The sequence below is a fragment of the Oncorhynchus tshawytscha genome, linkage group LG30, assembly GCF_018296145.1.
Source record: "Oncorhynchus tshawytscha isolate Ot180627B linkage group LG30, Otsh_v2.0, whole genome shotgun sequence".
Lineage (NCBI taxonomy): Eukaryota > Metazoa > Chordata > Actinopteri > Salmoniformes > Salmonidae > Oncorhynchus > Oncorhynchus tshawytscha.
Window position 1 is genome coordinate 5,878,081 of NC_056458.1, and position 15,521 is coordinate 5,893,601.

Genomic DNA, 15,521 nt, shown 5'->3' on the forward strand with positions numbered 1-15,521 from the left:
TTGCACATAGCGAGCGCAGGCCCGGGTGGACACTCCATCTTGCCTGTAGAGCATACCAGTGCCCATCCCAGGCACCCATCGGCTGGTACCGCTAACAGAACGTCGGAAATGTTTAGAGAATGGTCCCGAATAAGCACAAGGACATGAATCTAAATGTATAGGCCTTGTGCAGGCCTACAGTGTGTTTACACTATATACATCTGTTGCACGTCCATAGCAGGTTCCCGTCCGAGAAAGTCAAGTGCGTTTTAAATCGGTCATACCAACTGACCTGTTTCCTGCTTTTCCAACAGGAGAACACTGAGGAAGTGAGGACATTGCCCCCTCTACAGGTATGGTTATGTACTGCACATATCACTGCTTTGTCCGTCAGCTCAGAAGCTATGAGTTGCCCAGTAGTAAGGCCTGTGTTTGTGTGTTCAACCCACAGGTGTCAGTGGGTGAGCAGCAGCCACCTGCAGCAGTGGACAAAGTAAGCATCACATAAACACGTTTGTGAGTTTGGCTTCTGTAAATCAGAGTTTGTCCATTATGCACATTGAGGACATTTTGTTTATGCTTTGATAAAGGTAGGTATGCAGCGATGTTAAAGATAAACCAGTGTGTTAATAGTAGTTTGATTCAGTAGTTTGATGCCGTATTAATACTGAATCAAACGACTACTATTAATACACCTGTTCTGTTGGTAGTCATTTTTTTAATGCTACGTTCATTTAACACAGAGTTTAGGTATGTATAACGCTGTGCACGTTGTAGAGTAAGAGGTTGGGTTATTCCCTGGGTTGTGGAGGGCGAGCCATTTGATCGTCACTTCCCTGAACAGCGACGATGATGTTATCATCAGTGGCATATAATCAAGTGTCATGTAAACAAAGACGGGAAAGCACGGCCTTAATCTCCTAGTATTCCTGGCTGGGTATGGGGCTGAGAAGGCAACACGTGTCATTGTCTCAGCGGTGCTAGTAGTGGCAGGTTTCAGCACGAATAGCCATGACACAGACATGGATGGTTCGAATTTCAAAACACTCAAATATCCTGGCTAAGTGTGGTTTGCATTTCACTAATCCACCCTTCGGCTCTCCTTAAATATGGCTTGAACACGTCTGACTCTTATGGACACCCACGCCCCTTCACTCACTCACTCACTCACTCACTCACTCACTCTTTCCCTCGTTCCAGGGTGTGGAGGTTAGGCCAGCTGTCCCTTCACTCTCAGCCTCTCTCCAGATCCTCTTTCTCCCAGCTCTCTCTGTCTCTCTCTCTGTTCCAGCTGCTCCTGGCCTGGCCTAGCCGCCTCACCCCTCATACGTCTCTCTGGGGGAGCAGCTGAACTGTAGCAGCCCTCCAGGATGTATGTCATTGCTCTCTACCACATGCTGCAATGGCACTGGGTTGGGGTGGGGTGGAATGAAGGGTGTTTCTGAGTGATTGTTTCGTTTTGTGTTCTTTTTGTTTGTGTGTGTGTGTGTGTGTGTGTGTGTGTGCGCATGCATGCTGTATCACAACCGGCCGTGATTGGGAGTCCCATAGGGCGGTGCACAATTGGCCCAGCGCCGTCCGGGTTTGGCCGGTGTCGGCCGTCGTTGTAAATCAGAATTTGTTCTTAAATGATTTGCCTAGTTAAATAAAGGTAAAATAAATGTGTGCGTGTACGAGGAGCGGAATCGCTGGAGCTTGGTTTCTGGTCTCCTCTGGAGCAGATGGTTGATCAGGGTATTAAAATGCCAGAGACAGGGGAGGGTTTCAGTCACAGATGGATGAGATTGTGGAATTGTCTCCTGAGGTTTGCGCAGGGGAGATCTCCTTCCATCTCGTCTCCTACTGCACGCAGCCAAGCCTAACCGCAGGAGAAAACTCTATCACTCCGTTCATGCATCCTTACCCAAGACTCCTCCCAAACACAACGCTGCACGTGTCTGCCAACCCACGTCAAAGTCCTAATGCACAGCCCCACCCTATTGTTAAATATGATAGGTATGAGAGACTGACATTCTGAAACGGTTTGTTAAAACAGATTTTGTTCTTATGTAGAATTCCGGTTGTTAATTGGAACCGTACTACCATCCAAATGGCTATGATCTCCGGCAACGGTATTTGGAGCTGATAGTTGTTTGTTGGGGGGTTGAGTTGGTACTGCTGATGCTACAGTGAGGGGTCTTAATGATGGATGCCGAGGTCGCCTTAAACCTGCCCTTAGCTCAGGCCTGGGTAATTCCAGTCCTCGGGGGGCCTCGTTTGTGTTACACTTTTCCCCCGGTCCCTAGCAAACACACCTGATTTTAAACTAATTCCATTCTAAACTGAAGATCATGATTAGTTGATTATTGGAGTCAGGTGTGTTAGCTGGGACTGGGGCAAAACTGTGACACCAATCAGGACCTTGAGGACTGGCATTGCCCAGGCCTGCTTAGCTCATGGTGTCTGCACCCCATGTTTCATTTTATTTTGGGGGATACTTACTGTGTATGGAAGCATGTCATCAAACCTCTCAGTAACCTTAAGGCATTGGATCCAGGTAGAACGGTTGACGAATATGCAAATAAAATGGTATGAATGAATCGGACACTGACTGTTCTTTCCTGTTTCCCCAGCAAGCTGAGTTGAAGCAGGATTTAGAGGTCGATGCTCCAGAGGAGAAGCCAGTCCTCTCTTCCTGCAGACCTCACTCAAGAGCTGGCACTGCCAACCCGAGGCTAGATACCGCGCTGTCCCCTGTCCCCAAGAACTTCACCATCACACCATCCCCTGTCCTCAGCTCCACACCATCCCCTGTCCCTACCATCACACCGTCCCCTCTCCCCAGCACCGTAACAGTGTCTCCGGTCCCCGGCATTGTCACACCGTCTCCTGTCCCCCGCAGCAATGCCATCCGAGACGCTCTAGAGAAGAGCGCTGCCAAAGCGCGCGCTTCAGTGAAGACCATCACGCCCTCTCCTGTCCCTAACTCTGTCAAAACGTCCCCTGTTCCCAGTGTGACACCGTCCCCTTTCCCCAGCTCCACTCCATCCCCTATCCCCAGTGTCTCACCATCCCCTGTCCCAAGCTCCACTCCGTCTCCTGTCCCTAGCATCTATTCACCGTCCCCTTTCCACAGGACCATCGCTCCATCCCCTGTGACTAGCAGCACGGCCATAAGAGACGCTCTAGAGAAGAGCACCACCAAACCACACGGTCCGGAGAAGACGACCGTTGTCCCGCTGTCCATCACAACCAGACTCCACCCCGAGGAGCCGGCTGAGCCCCGCCCCCAGGAGACACCCAGCAGCCGAGGTAAGAGAGTAGAGCAGCATGAGAGATTGGGTCCCCTCCATAGAGATGTATAGAGATCTCTGCTTGGAAATGACCTGTTGTAGCATGGACATTGCCATTAAGGGATTCTACCATTTTAAAGTAGTCAAATGGGTGGGGATTTCTATGGGTTGAGAGCATTGTCTTCTTCAAATTGGGTTTTTCAAACACAGAAGAAGAAGAACATTTTATACAGCACCAATGGCACAAATACAACATTCCAACACTGAGCTAGGGTCAAAGTTGAATGTATTGAGATTGTTGTGAATGGGGGGAGTAACAGATTCGGGCCTGGAAGCATATAGACACCAGGACACATTTTTATTGAACACCCGAGGCTAGATACCGCGCTGTCCCCTGTCCCCAAGAACTTCACCATCACACCATCCCCTGTCCTCAGCTCCACACCATCCCCTGTCCCTACCATCACACCGTCCCCTCTCCCCAGCACCGTAACAGTGTCTCCGGTCCCCGGCATTGTCACACCGTCTCCTGTCCCCCGCAGCAATGCCATCCGAGACGCTCTAGAGAAGTTGTACCCCTCCCCCCTCAAAAAAAAAAAAAAGACAGCACCCACGTGGCAGGGAAGAGAATTGCCTATGTGTATGTGACGAAGATTATCTGACATCGAATCCCTTTTACCTGGTGTGTGTTCATAATGGTCAGTTACACCATGGTTCTGCAGTAGGCCCCTATAATGTTGGTTAGGCTTTCCTAGTGCAGTTAGCGATGGGGATTTATTTGCCCAGCGTCCTAGCCAAATGCTGCCTCAGCCCACTGGAATCTGTATGAACTAGCAGACTAAAAGCAGGCCAGTGCTTCTGCCTTTTTTTTTTGGGGGTAGCAGTGTCATGGTCCCACACCTCCTCTGCCTCTCTATTGGCTACTTGCTCTCGGGGGGGGGGATCTCTTACTATGTGTGTTTGTCTAATGTTTTCCACAGTCCCTCTTAACGAACATTACTTTTATCAGTGTATGATGATGGATGTCTCTTGTATCTCTGAGCCTCACATATAGTGAGTTATTGGTTTGCCCTTGTAGTTGATTTGCTTTATGGCAGCGTCTCTGTGTCTTGTTGCAATTTTTCTTTAGTATTTTTTTTTGGTCTCCCCTATTCTGTAGAATTCCTCAGTATCTTAGCTTGTCTAGCTTTCCCTGACTGTGTAATATTAGGAGTGAGTTTACTATCAGTCTAATTAGCAATGTTTGGACAGCGTTCCGCTGGGTGATCAGGATAGGCTGTTGGTTTTGATCAGCGGCCCACATCCCAGCTCGACAGACAAGTGACCCAGTTCACAAACCAGACACAGACTGAGAGGGAGCTAGACCAGCTCCACCCAGTGGACCACTGATCACACTGCAGCCAGTCCTCTAACAGAGTCAGCCGGAACACAACTGTCTGCCGTCTACAGTCTCCCCCTGCTGGATGTGTGCTAACCTTACAATGAGGTGAAGAACTGTGTTTCTTTGTCCTGGCTGTGGAACCTGTAATTCAACCAGAACATATTCATGGGTTGCATGTTTCCTCACAATATTAGACATTTCAAGTGTAGATGGCGAAGTCGTATGTCATTTGAATGGGTTACTTATTTTCAGATGTTTAAAAAAAATCTATACATATTTTTTGTATACATGTCCGATCTGTCTATCTCTGTCTGTGTGTGTGTGTGGTTCAAATCACATTTTATTGGTCACATGGATAGCAGATGTTATTGGGAGTGTAACGAAATGCAGTATCCAGTTTATACATGTGAGATATGTAAACATTATTAAAATGACTAGTGTTCCATTTATTAAAGTGGCCAATGATATCAAGTCTGTAGGTAGGCAGCCGCCTCTCTGTGCTAGTGATGGCTGTGTAACAATCTGATAACCTTGAGTTTAATTTGTCTGGGAGCAAGATGTCAATATCCGTGACGGGGCTGGTTTTCTTTGTCTGTAGATCCTGCCACATATGTCTCGTTTGAGCCGCTGAATTGCGACTACTTGGTCTCTATACTGACACTTTGCTTGTTTGATTGCCTAACGGACAAAATAACTACACTGTTTGTATTCGGCCATGTTTCCAGTCGCCTTGCCGTGATTAAATGCGATGGTACATGCTTTCAGTTTTGCTTGAATGATGCCATCAATCCATGGTTTCTGGTTAGGGAAGGTTTTAATAGTCACAGTTGGTACAACATCTCCTATACACTTCCTTATAAACTCGCTCACCGAGTCAGCGTATACGTAAATGTTATTGTCTGAAGCTATCTTGAAGCGTGGTATCCGATTGGTCAGACCAGAGTTGGATAGACCTAAGAACGGGCGCTTCCTGTTTTATTTCCTGCCTATAGGAGGGGAGCAACAAAATGGAGCCATGGTCAGATTTGCCAAAAGGAGGGCGGGGGAGGGCCTTGTATGCATTCCGGAAGTTAGAGTAGCAATGGTCGAGCATGTTACTCGCTCGTGTACTGCAATCGATATTTAGCTAGCCTTGTTCTCAGATTAGTTTTGTTACAATCCCCAGCTACAATAAATGCAGCCTCAGGATATATGGTTTCCAGTTAATGTAAAGTCCAGTGAAGGTCCTTGATGGCCGTCTTGGTATCCACTTGAGGGGGGATATACACGGGTGCGACGATAACCAAGGAGAGTTCTCCTGGGAGATAATATGGTCGGCATTTGATTGTGAGGAATTCTAGGTCAGGTGAACAAAAGGATTTGAGTTCTTGTATGTTGTTACAATGACACAATGAGTCGTTAATTTTGAAACGTACACCCCCGCCCTTCTTCTTACCAAAGAGATGTTTGTTCCTGTCAGTGCGATGTACTGAATCCCGTTTGGCTGTACGGACTCCGACGGGATGTGTCCAGCTAGCTATGTCTCTGTGAAACAGAGTATGCTACAATCCCGGATATCTCTTTGGAAAGCAAATCTTACCCTAATTTCATTGACTTTGTTAACTAGGGACCGGACATTAGCGAGGTAATATACTCGGAAGCGGCGGGTGTTGTGCATGCATCCGAAGCCTCACTAGAAGACCGCTCCAGCACCCTCTCCTCCGATGGTGTTGTTTTGGGTTGGCCTCTGGAATCAGTTCAAATGCCCTGGGAGGTGCAGACAAAGGATCCGCTTTGGGAAAGTCGTAGTGCTGGTTGTGCTGGTAAGTTGACGTCTCTCTGATATCCAATAGTTCTTCCCGGCTGTATGTAATAACACTTAAGGCTTTCTGGGCTAACAATGTAAGAAATAATACTTTAAAAAACAAAATACTGCACAGTTTCCTAAGGACTAGAAGCGAAGCTGCCATCTCTATCGGCGCCATCTTTTTAGTGTGTGTGTGGGTATTATATATATATATATATGACACTTTATATACACACACACACACACACACACACACACACACACACACACACACACACACACACACACACACACACACACACACACTACCGTTCAAAAGTTTGGGGTCACTTAGAAATGTCCTTGTTTTTGAAAGAAAAGCACATTTGTTGTCCAATAAAATAACATCAAATTGATCAGAAATACAGTGTAGACATTGTTGATGTTGTAAATGACTATTGTAGCTGGAAATGTCTGATATTCAAAAAGAAATATATATATATAGATATATATATATATATATATATATATATATATATATATATATAGGCCCATTATCAGAAACCATCATTCCTGTGTTCCAATGGCACGTTGTGTTAGATAATCGAGGTCTATCATTTTAAAATGCTAATTGATCATTAGAAAACCCTTTTATGTTAGCACAGCTGAAAACTGTTGAGCTGATTTTAAAGAATCAATAAAACTGGCCTTTAGACTAGTTGAGTATCTGGAGCATCAGCATTTGTGGGTTTGATTACAGGCTCAAAATGGATAGGAACAAAGAGCTTTCTTCTGAAACTCGTCAGTCTATTCTTGTTCTGAGAAATGAAGGCTATTCCATGCGAGAAATTGCCAAGAAACTGAAGATCTCGTACAACGCTATGTACTACTCCCTTGACAGAACTGTGCAAATTGGCTCTAACCAGAATAGAAAGAGGAGTGGGAGGCTCTGACTTTCTGATCAATTTGATGTTATTTTAATGGACAAAGAATGTGCTTTTCTTTCAAAAACAAGGACATTTCTAAGTGACCCCAAACTTTTGAACAGTTGTGTGTGTGTGTAGATAGATAGATAGATAGTTTGGACATACCTACTCATTCAAGGGTTTTTATTGATTTTTACTCTTTTATACATTGTAGAATAATAGTGAAGACATCGAAACTATGAAATAACTCACATGGAATCATGTAGTAACCAAAACAGTGTTAAGAGACCGCCATGCTTGAGTGTGTACGTGTTGTTCTTGTAGGTACCCATATTTTATGTATGTGAAAGTCTAGCGGTGTTTACACACAGTTTGAGGGAGTTTGTTCATGTTTATTACTACCTCTGACAGGTTTTATTTGGGGGTTTAATGTGTTTGTGTGAGTATATAAGATATGAGTGTGTTAATGTGTATATTGACCTATGTCCATGCATGTTAATGCATGTTGGTGTGTGTGTGTGTGTGTGTGCACCCCAAGGGTGGTGGGGTTGGGGTAGAGAGTAGGTGATAGTGTGCGTGTGAGTATGTGTGCATGCGAGTGTATCAGTCTCCTGCAGCTGCTGGCTCGCTGAGTGTGTGTGTGTGTGCCTCGCTCTCTCCCTCGGCTTGCCTTTCCTCTCCTCACCTTCAGAGAGAAGGACACACATTCCAGCGCTGCTTCCCGACTCTGGCCCGGGGCGACGCTCGGCCGGAGCTGATAAGTGACAGGGCCCCCAGCCTCCACACAGCGCCGTGCCGCCCCCCCCGCCCCCCCTCCTCCCCCTCCCAACCCTGACCCTCCCGCGGCCTGGCTCACTGCACAGACGTGCCGCTCCGGAATTCTGCCCTCTGCCCCACTTCTGCCCCCCCTCCCTCCCCCCTCTGTGCCAGAGAGGAGGGGGTAATTTAAAGAGCTAGACTTGCTTTTATTTTGGTGCTGGTGGGTGACACTCTCCCCCACTGCATGTATTTTGCTGGGACTGGGACTGGGACTGGGACTGGGGCTGGGACTGGGGCTGGGACTGGGGCTGGGACTGGGACTGGGGCTGGGACTGGGGCTGGGACTGGGGCTGGGACTGGGGCTGGAACTGGGACTGGGGCTGGGACTGGGACTGGGGCTGGGACTGGGGCTGGGACTGGGGCTGGGACTGGGGCTGGGACTGGGGCTGGGACTGGGGCTGGGACTGGGACTGGGCCGAGGTGTGAAGAGCGGGAGCCGCCTCAAAGGTCCGTCTGAAGACACAGACAGACAGCCACTGTATCATATTGACCAGTGACTTGGAGCAGAAGGAAATTCATGTAACTGTGATCAGGTGTTGCCAAGGTTTCCTACAAACGGCTGCACAGTTAGGTAACCCGCGCAGCAGACTGCTTTTTTTCTCCCCCGCTCCATTTGTGTTGACAGAGCTGAGAGTCTATCGGCTTGATGTTTGGCTTTTTGGTTTCTGGTGGAACGTTCTGCGTGGGTTTGGGCCGTTCTTTGCGAAGACAGGTTAGGTTGGCGTCTAGTTTCGAGAGGTATCATCTTCCTCAGAGGGATAAAAAAAATATATACATTTAAGAAAATGCATAATTCTTCTTACTATTCCCTCACCGTACCCACGTGTAATGGTTAGGAATACGTTGCACGCTAGCGTTCTCAAACGCATGCACGTGCAGGCACACACATACTCCTTGTGTTTAGCATTTCTATCAGAACCAACACCGAAACCCAAGCACCGAAAAGCCTCCGACCACGCGTGCTTGTGACTCTGTGCTTGTGTGTATGCGTGCCTGCATGCGTGTCCAACCTCGATTGCTGGAGCCTATCCAGGGTTTCCGTGGTGACCACACAACACAGCGAGACAATCAGAGGCAGGCCCACGCAGTGCGGCGAGAGGACATTAACACAGGAACCGCGGGTCAGGGGGCAGAGGAAGGGAGAGGAAGGTGGTGGGAGGGGGACAGAGGCAGGGAGGGGAAAAAGGGAGAGGACGGTGGAGGCAGGGGGCAGAGCTACAGGGAAAGGGGGGAGGGAGAGAGGGAGAAAAACAACAAAAGAAAAGTAAAACCTTTAAAGATAGTTTGGGCCTGTCTCTTTCATGCCTCACCGCTATCAAGTGTTTGCTTTAAAGCTTCTTTGACCATAGAACTGACTGCCTCTCCTGGGCTGCACACACACACCCTCTACACTAAACACAGGACCTCAGTGTCTGAATCGAATGTGATGCGGTTAGTCAGAGATGGGTGCATGCGTGACTGAGTCGGTGAGCAGGAGGGTGTGTGTATTTGTGTGTGTGAGTATAGTTGGTATCAGAAGTGTTCACTCCCCTTGGATTTTTTTTCTCACATTTTGCTGCGTTACAAAGTGGGATTGAAATGGATTTCATTTACATTTTTATCACTGATCTACACAAAATACTCCATAATGGGAAGAATTATACACGTTTTCCAAATGAATAAAAATGAAATAAGTTAAATATAGTCATTGCATACAGTAAGTATTCACCCCTTTTTGTTTAGGCGAGCCTAAATCAGTTCAGGAGTTAAATTTGACTTATCAAATCACATAAGTTACATGAACTCACTCTGTGTGAAATAATAGGGGTTGACATAATTTCTTTTGACTACCTCTTCCTCTGTCCCCCATAACATACAACATATGTAAGGTCCCTCAGTCAACTATTGAAGTTTAAGCACAGATTTAGCTACAAGGACCAGGGTGCTTTTTAAAAGCCTCGTAAAAGAAGGGCTGTTATTGGTAGCAATACCAAATCAGATTTTGAATATATCTTTTAGCATGGTTAATAACGATGCTGTGGATGATGTACAGTTGTGGCCAAAGGTTTTGAGAATGACACAAATATTAATTTCCACAAAGTTTGCTGCTTCAGTGTCTTTAGATATTTTTGTCAGATGTTACTATGGAATACTGAAGTACAATTACAAGCATTTCATAAGTGTCTAAGGCTTTTATTGACAATTACATGAAGTTGATGCAAAGAGTCAATATTTGCAGTGTTGACCCTTCTTTTTCAAGACCATTGCAATCCACCCTGACATGCTGTCAATTAACTTCTGGGCCACATCCTGACTGATGGCAGCTCATTCTTGCATAATCAATGCTTGGAGTTTGTCAGAATTTGTGGGGTTTTGTTTGTCCACCCGCCTCTTGAGGATTTGACCACAAGTTCTCAATTGGATTAAGGTCTGGGGAGTTTCCTGGCCATGGACCCAAAATATCAATGTTTTGTTCCCCGAGCCACTTAGTTATCACTTTTGCCTTATGGCAAGGCGCTCCATCATGCTGGAAAAGGCATTGTTTGTCACCAAACTGTTCCTGGATGCTTGGGAGAAGTTGCTCTCGGAGGATGTGTTGGTACCATTCTTTATTCATGGCTGTGTTCTTAGGCAAAATTGTGAGTGAGCCCACTCCCTTGAATGAGAAACAACCCCACACATGAATGGCCTCAGGATGCTTTACTGTTGGCATGACACAGGACGGATGGTAGCTCTCCCATTGTCTTCTCCGGACAAACTTTTTTCCGGATGCCCCAAACGATCGGAAAGGGGATTCATCAGAGAAAATGACATTACCCCAGTCCTCAGCAGTCCAATCCCTGTCTGTACCTTTTGCAGAATATCAGTCTGTCCCTGATGTTTATCCTGAAGAGAAGTGGCTTCTTTGCTGCCCTTCTTGACACCAGGCCATCCTCCAAAAGTCTTCACCTCACTGTGCGTGCAGATGCACTCACACCTGCCTGCTGCCATTTCTGAGCAAGCTCTGTACTGGTGGTGCCCCGTTCCCGCAGCTGAATCAACTTTAGGAGACGGTTCTGGCGCTTGCTGGACTTTCTTGGGCGCCCTGAAGCCTTCTTCACAACAGTTAAACTACTCTCCTTGAAGTTCTTGATGATCCGATAAATGGTTGATTTAGGTGCAATCTTACTGGCAGCAATATCTTTGCCTGTGAAGCCCTTTTTGTGCAAAGCAATGATGACGGCATGTTTCTCCTTGCAGGTAACCATGGTTGACAGAGGAAGAACAATGATTCCAAGCACCACCCTCCTCCTTTTTGATGCTTCCAGTCTGTTATTCAAACTCGATCAGCATGACAGTGATCTCCAGCCTTGTCCTCGTCAACACTCACACCTGTGTTAACGAGAGAATCACTGACATGATGTCAGCTGGTCCTTTTGTGGCAGGGCTGAAATGCAGTGGAAATGTTTTGAGGGGGATTCAGTTCATTTGCATGGCAAAGAGGGACTTTGCAATTAATTGCAATTCATCTGATCACTCTTCATAACATTCTGGAGTACATGCAAATTGCCATCATACAAACTGAGGCAGCAGACTTTGTGAAAATTAATATTTGTGTCATTCTCAACTTTTTGCCACGACTGTGTTAAACCACCCAGACACAACAAAGATAAAGTTGTCCTTCTGAACTGAGCTGCAGGACAGGAAGGAACTGCTCAAGGATGTCACCATGAGGCCATTAGTGATTTTTAAAACAGCTACAGAGTTCAATGGCTGTAATGAGAGAACTGAAGATGCATCAACATTGTAGTGACCCACAATAATTACCTAAATGACAGAGTGAAAAGAATAATAAAAAATATACAGAATAAAAATATTCCAAACATGCGTCCTGTATGCGAAAAGGCACTAAAGTAATTCAGTAAAAAAGAAAGACAATAGAATACACTTTTTGGCCTAAGTGCAAAGCCTTAAGTTTGGGGCAAATCCAACAACAACACATGACTGAATGAATGCCTCCTTATTTTCAAGCATGGTGGTGGCTGCATCATGTTATAAGTATGCTTGACAGCGGCAAAGACGGGAGTATTTCAGGATAAAAAAGAAACGGGTTGGAGCTAAGCACAGGCATAATCCTAGCGGAAAACCTGGTTCAGTCTGCTTTCCATCAGACACTGGGAGATTAATTCATCTTTCAGCAGGACAATAACCTACAACACAAGGCCAATTTGCTTACCATTTAAGATAGTGAAAGTTCCTGAGTGGCCAAGTGACCGTTTTGACTTAATTGTCCTTGAAAATCTATGGCAGGACTTGAAAATTGCTGTCTCGCCATGATCCTCAACACCTTGAAAGAACTTGGCGTGCAAAGCTCTTAAACTAACCCAAGAAGACTCACAGCTGTAATCACTGCCAAAGGTGTTTCCGACATGTATTGACTCGGGGTACTTATCTAATCAAACTATATTAGTGTTTAATTAATCATGAATCAAACATTCTTCCACTTTCTTATTACAGAGTATTTTGTGTAGGTCGTTGAGAGAAAATAACCATTTAAATCAATTTTAATCCCACTTTAAGATGATAAAAAGTTAAGATCCAAGGTTATGTGTGTTTTTTAAGTGTGTGTGTGTGTGTGCTCACACATCTGTGTCCCCCCCCCCCGGGGACGGCGCTTAAAAATACTCAGCTCCTCAAGCCTTCTGGTGTCTGAACAGCGTCTGTCTGCTCTCCGCCTCTGTCCCTGTGGCCCTCCTCCGCTCCCGTCCCTCAATTATACCCCTCCCAAACGTCGTGCCTCTCTGTCTCACACACACACACACACCAACTACACCCAGCTGTGTCCCTGCTCCTCTTCATATGAAGATGACCTCAAGTCTGGCCTACTACAGCCCAGGACGGAAGAGTCCGGGGGTAGAGGAAGAAGGCTAGGGCGATCAGGAGAAGGGGGGCGCAGAAATAGGAGAGGAGATGGGATCAGGGAGAATGTTCCGTGATGCCGGTAGACTCACAGACCTCTCTTTTTATTCTTTATTATTAGCATTCCCAGTTACGGGGACGCGCGACAACCGACCAAGACATCGTAACCAATGTGAGCTTCAGCTCCGTTCGCTGATGCAAGGCACCTCTAACCATTCATCTAATGTCTGCCTCTGTCTCTCTCCCAGATATCCGTGTGATGGCAGCCTATCGCAGGGCCATGTCTGAGGATGTGGTGTCAGAGGGGGGCGGAGACACCTGTTCACGGAGTGGTCGGGTGGCTCAGCTGATGAAGAACTTCTGCGTGAAGAGCCCCACGCCCCCTGCACAGATCCCTCCTCCCCGCGGCAGCAAACCCCCCATCCCCACCAAACCCAACCACCTGCACCTGGTTGCCAGCCCCTCACTCAGGTAATCCACAGGGCCACCCGCTGTCCCCCACCACACCCCACCCAGGCCCCACTGAACACTGCTGGGCACCCAGCCTGGGTGTCTCAGCAACTGGGGACAAGGACGCAAGGAGGCAGGCCCCAAGGCTCTCAGGAACACAGCCAAACCTTTTGATTCCATTGCTCTTACTCCAAAAGCAAAGCAATGAGAATAGAGCTTTTGCCATTTTTACCTGTGCCATGTTTTAATAGTTAGTTTTATTTAGTATTTTAAATTGTACAGTACTGTAAATTCTCTCTTTGGGGAAAGGTGAACCAAAAGCGTTGATTGTAGAACAGCGTCTTCCTTTGTTTCCTGCTTTTGCCTCTTTAATATTCAATGTATTATTGACCGTATCACACCATGTATTCTTCACCTGTCGATATACTTTTTTACATTTTATTTTTTCAATCTTGTCATGTACAAATACCACTTTTATTGTTACATTTGGCACACAGTACGGTCACAAAGCTTTGTGCAATGTTATCAAGGTCATAAACCTGTTCTTGAGATTGCAACAAATCATGACAAATGTCAACTTAAAATGACGCAGTACATTTGCTTTCGTGGTTGAGAGCTGTTCCGTGTGCTGACAAATGACAGAGCCACATTGATCATACCCGCCTGTCATGACCAAGGAGATGGGTAAGAGTACAGTATGGCTGGACGGTTGAAGCCGGATGAGTGAGGGGAGGGGCTTCCTCCTTCGTCTACGGCGCTCCTCACCGGGAGTAGCACCGTCGGCTTGTATACTGTCACATCTCCCCCGACTGCCACCTGGCCCGAACAAGCACCTTGCGCTATCTACCTGAGATTGACCAATGACAGTGCCAAAACGCCTCTGCTCTGTGTCCCAGTGGACCGAACACAGGCAAGCCACACGGTCGGGGGCCAAATAATTCTTGTTAGCTGTGGTTAAGCCGTCTGTTATTTTTCTCAATCTCATTTTTGATTGGTTGCACTTTGTTTTTGTTTTTTTTGTTTTTTAAAAAACTTTTTTACTATGTTAATTCGGAGAGTGAGAGTGATGATCTCTGTGTCTGTGTGTATCGATTGTGTGTTGTCCCACACAAGGTGTGTGTTGATCTATGTGTGTGATGTCAGGCCTGTATGGCGCAACCACAATGGAACAATAAAATCGTTTGACCCCTCCAAGCGCTAGTGATGTGAATTTTCCAAGAGGCAAGGCGGTGTGTGTGTGTGTGTGTGTGTGTGTGTGTGTGTGTGTGTGTGTGTGTGCGCGTGCCTTCTGCATGATTCTCTCTCTTTATCCACTTTATATACAGGATTTATTTTGCGGCACAGAAATGTACACCCGGTAAACTTTGGTTCCTTTTAGATTCCATGAGTGAAATTCAGAGTGAAAGTGGAGGGGGAAAAAAAACTCCCTATAGGCTTCCCCTCCCAGATCCCTATTTGGGTAGTTAATATAAAACATCAATTCCCTCATTTAACCTCTCTTGGCTGCCCCCTGCTTGCCAGTCAAAGCAAAGCATTATACCTCTGAGGAGATGCAGTGCCAGCCCACGTGGAAAAGAGGGAGTGTGTGCGAGAGAGAGTTATTTCACTTTTTTTGTTTATCCATTTCACTTGCTTTGGCAATGTAAACATATGATTCCCATGCCAATAAAGCCCATTGAATTGAGTGAGTGAAGCAGTTCTGGTCAGCCCAATACACAGTCTGACAGGCTATGGATACATTTCAGATGACACGACAGAAGCCATTTAGCACCCTGTTGATCATAACTTTCAAGTCAGTTTCCCGAAACCACAAACAATCCTATTTATTTAACATTGTATTCAACAAAGTCACATTCGTGCATGAGTTTAAAAAAAAAAATTGACCACAGTTTTACAGGAAACGTAAACAAACAATGGCGTGTAACCTCGGGGTAGTAAACATGCCCTCTTCTGATCCACATGTGTTTGATTAGAGTCATACAGACAGAGTGGAGGTAGTTCTATTGTTTGGGAGGACGAGGAGGAGTGGTGTTGATTTTGACGAGGTGGCA

The 15,521-nt window shown here is 46.3% G+C and overlaps 1 protein-coding gene across 2 annotated transcripts in view; it reads left to right on the top strand.

The window, feature by feature from the left end:
* Positions 1-14,661, top strand: part of LOC121841362 (mucin-2-like) — a 49,721-nt gene extending 35,060 nt beyond the window's left edge. For both annotated transcript variants that reach the window (XM_042309112.1, XM_042309113.1), the window contains 4 exons: positions 294-332; positions 431-472; positions 2,592-3,270; positions 13,269-14,661. In XM_042309112.1, coding sequence (XP_042165046.1) covers positions 294-332; positions 431-472; positions 2,592-3,270; positions 13,269-13,495 — 987 coding nt within the window. In that variant the 3' untranslated portion in view covers positions 13,496-14,661. The remainder of the gene's footprint in view (positions 1-293; positions 333-430; positions 473-2,591; positions 3,271-13,268) is intronic.
* Positions 14,662-15,521: the final 860 nt, after the last annotated feature.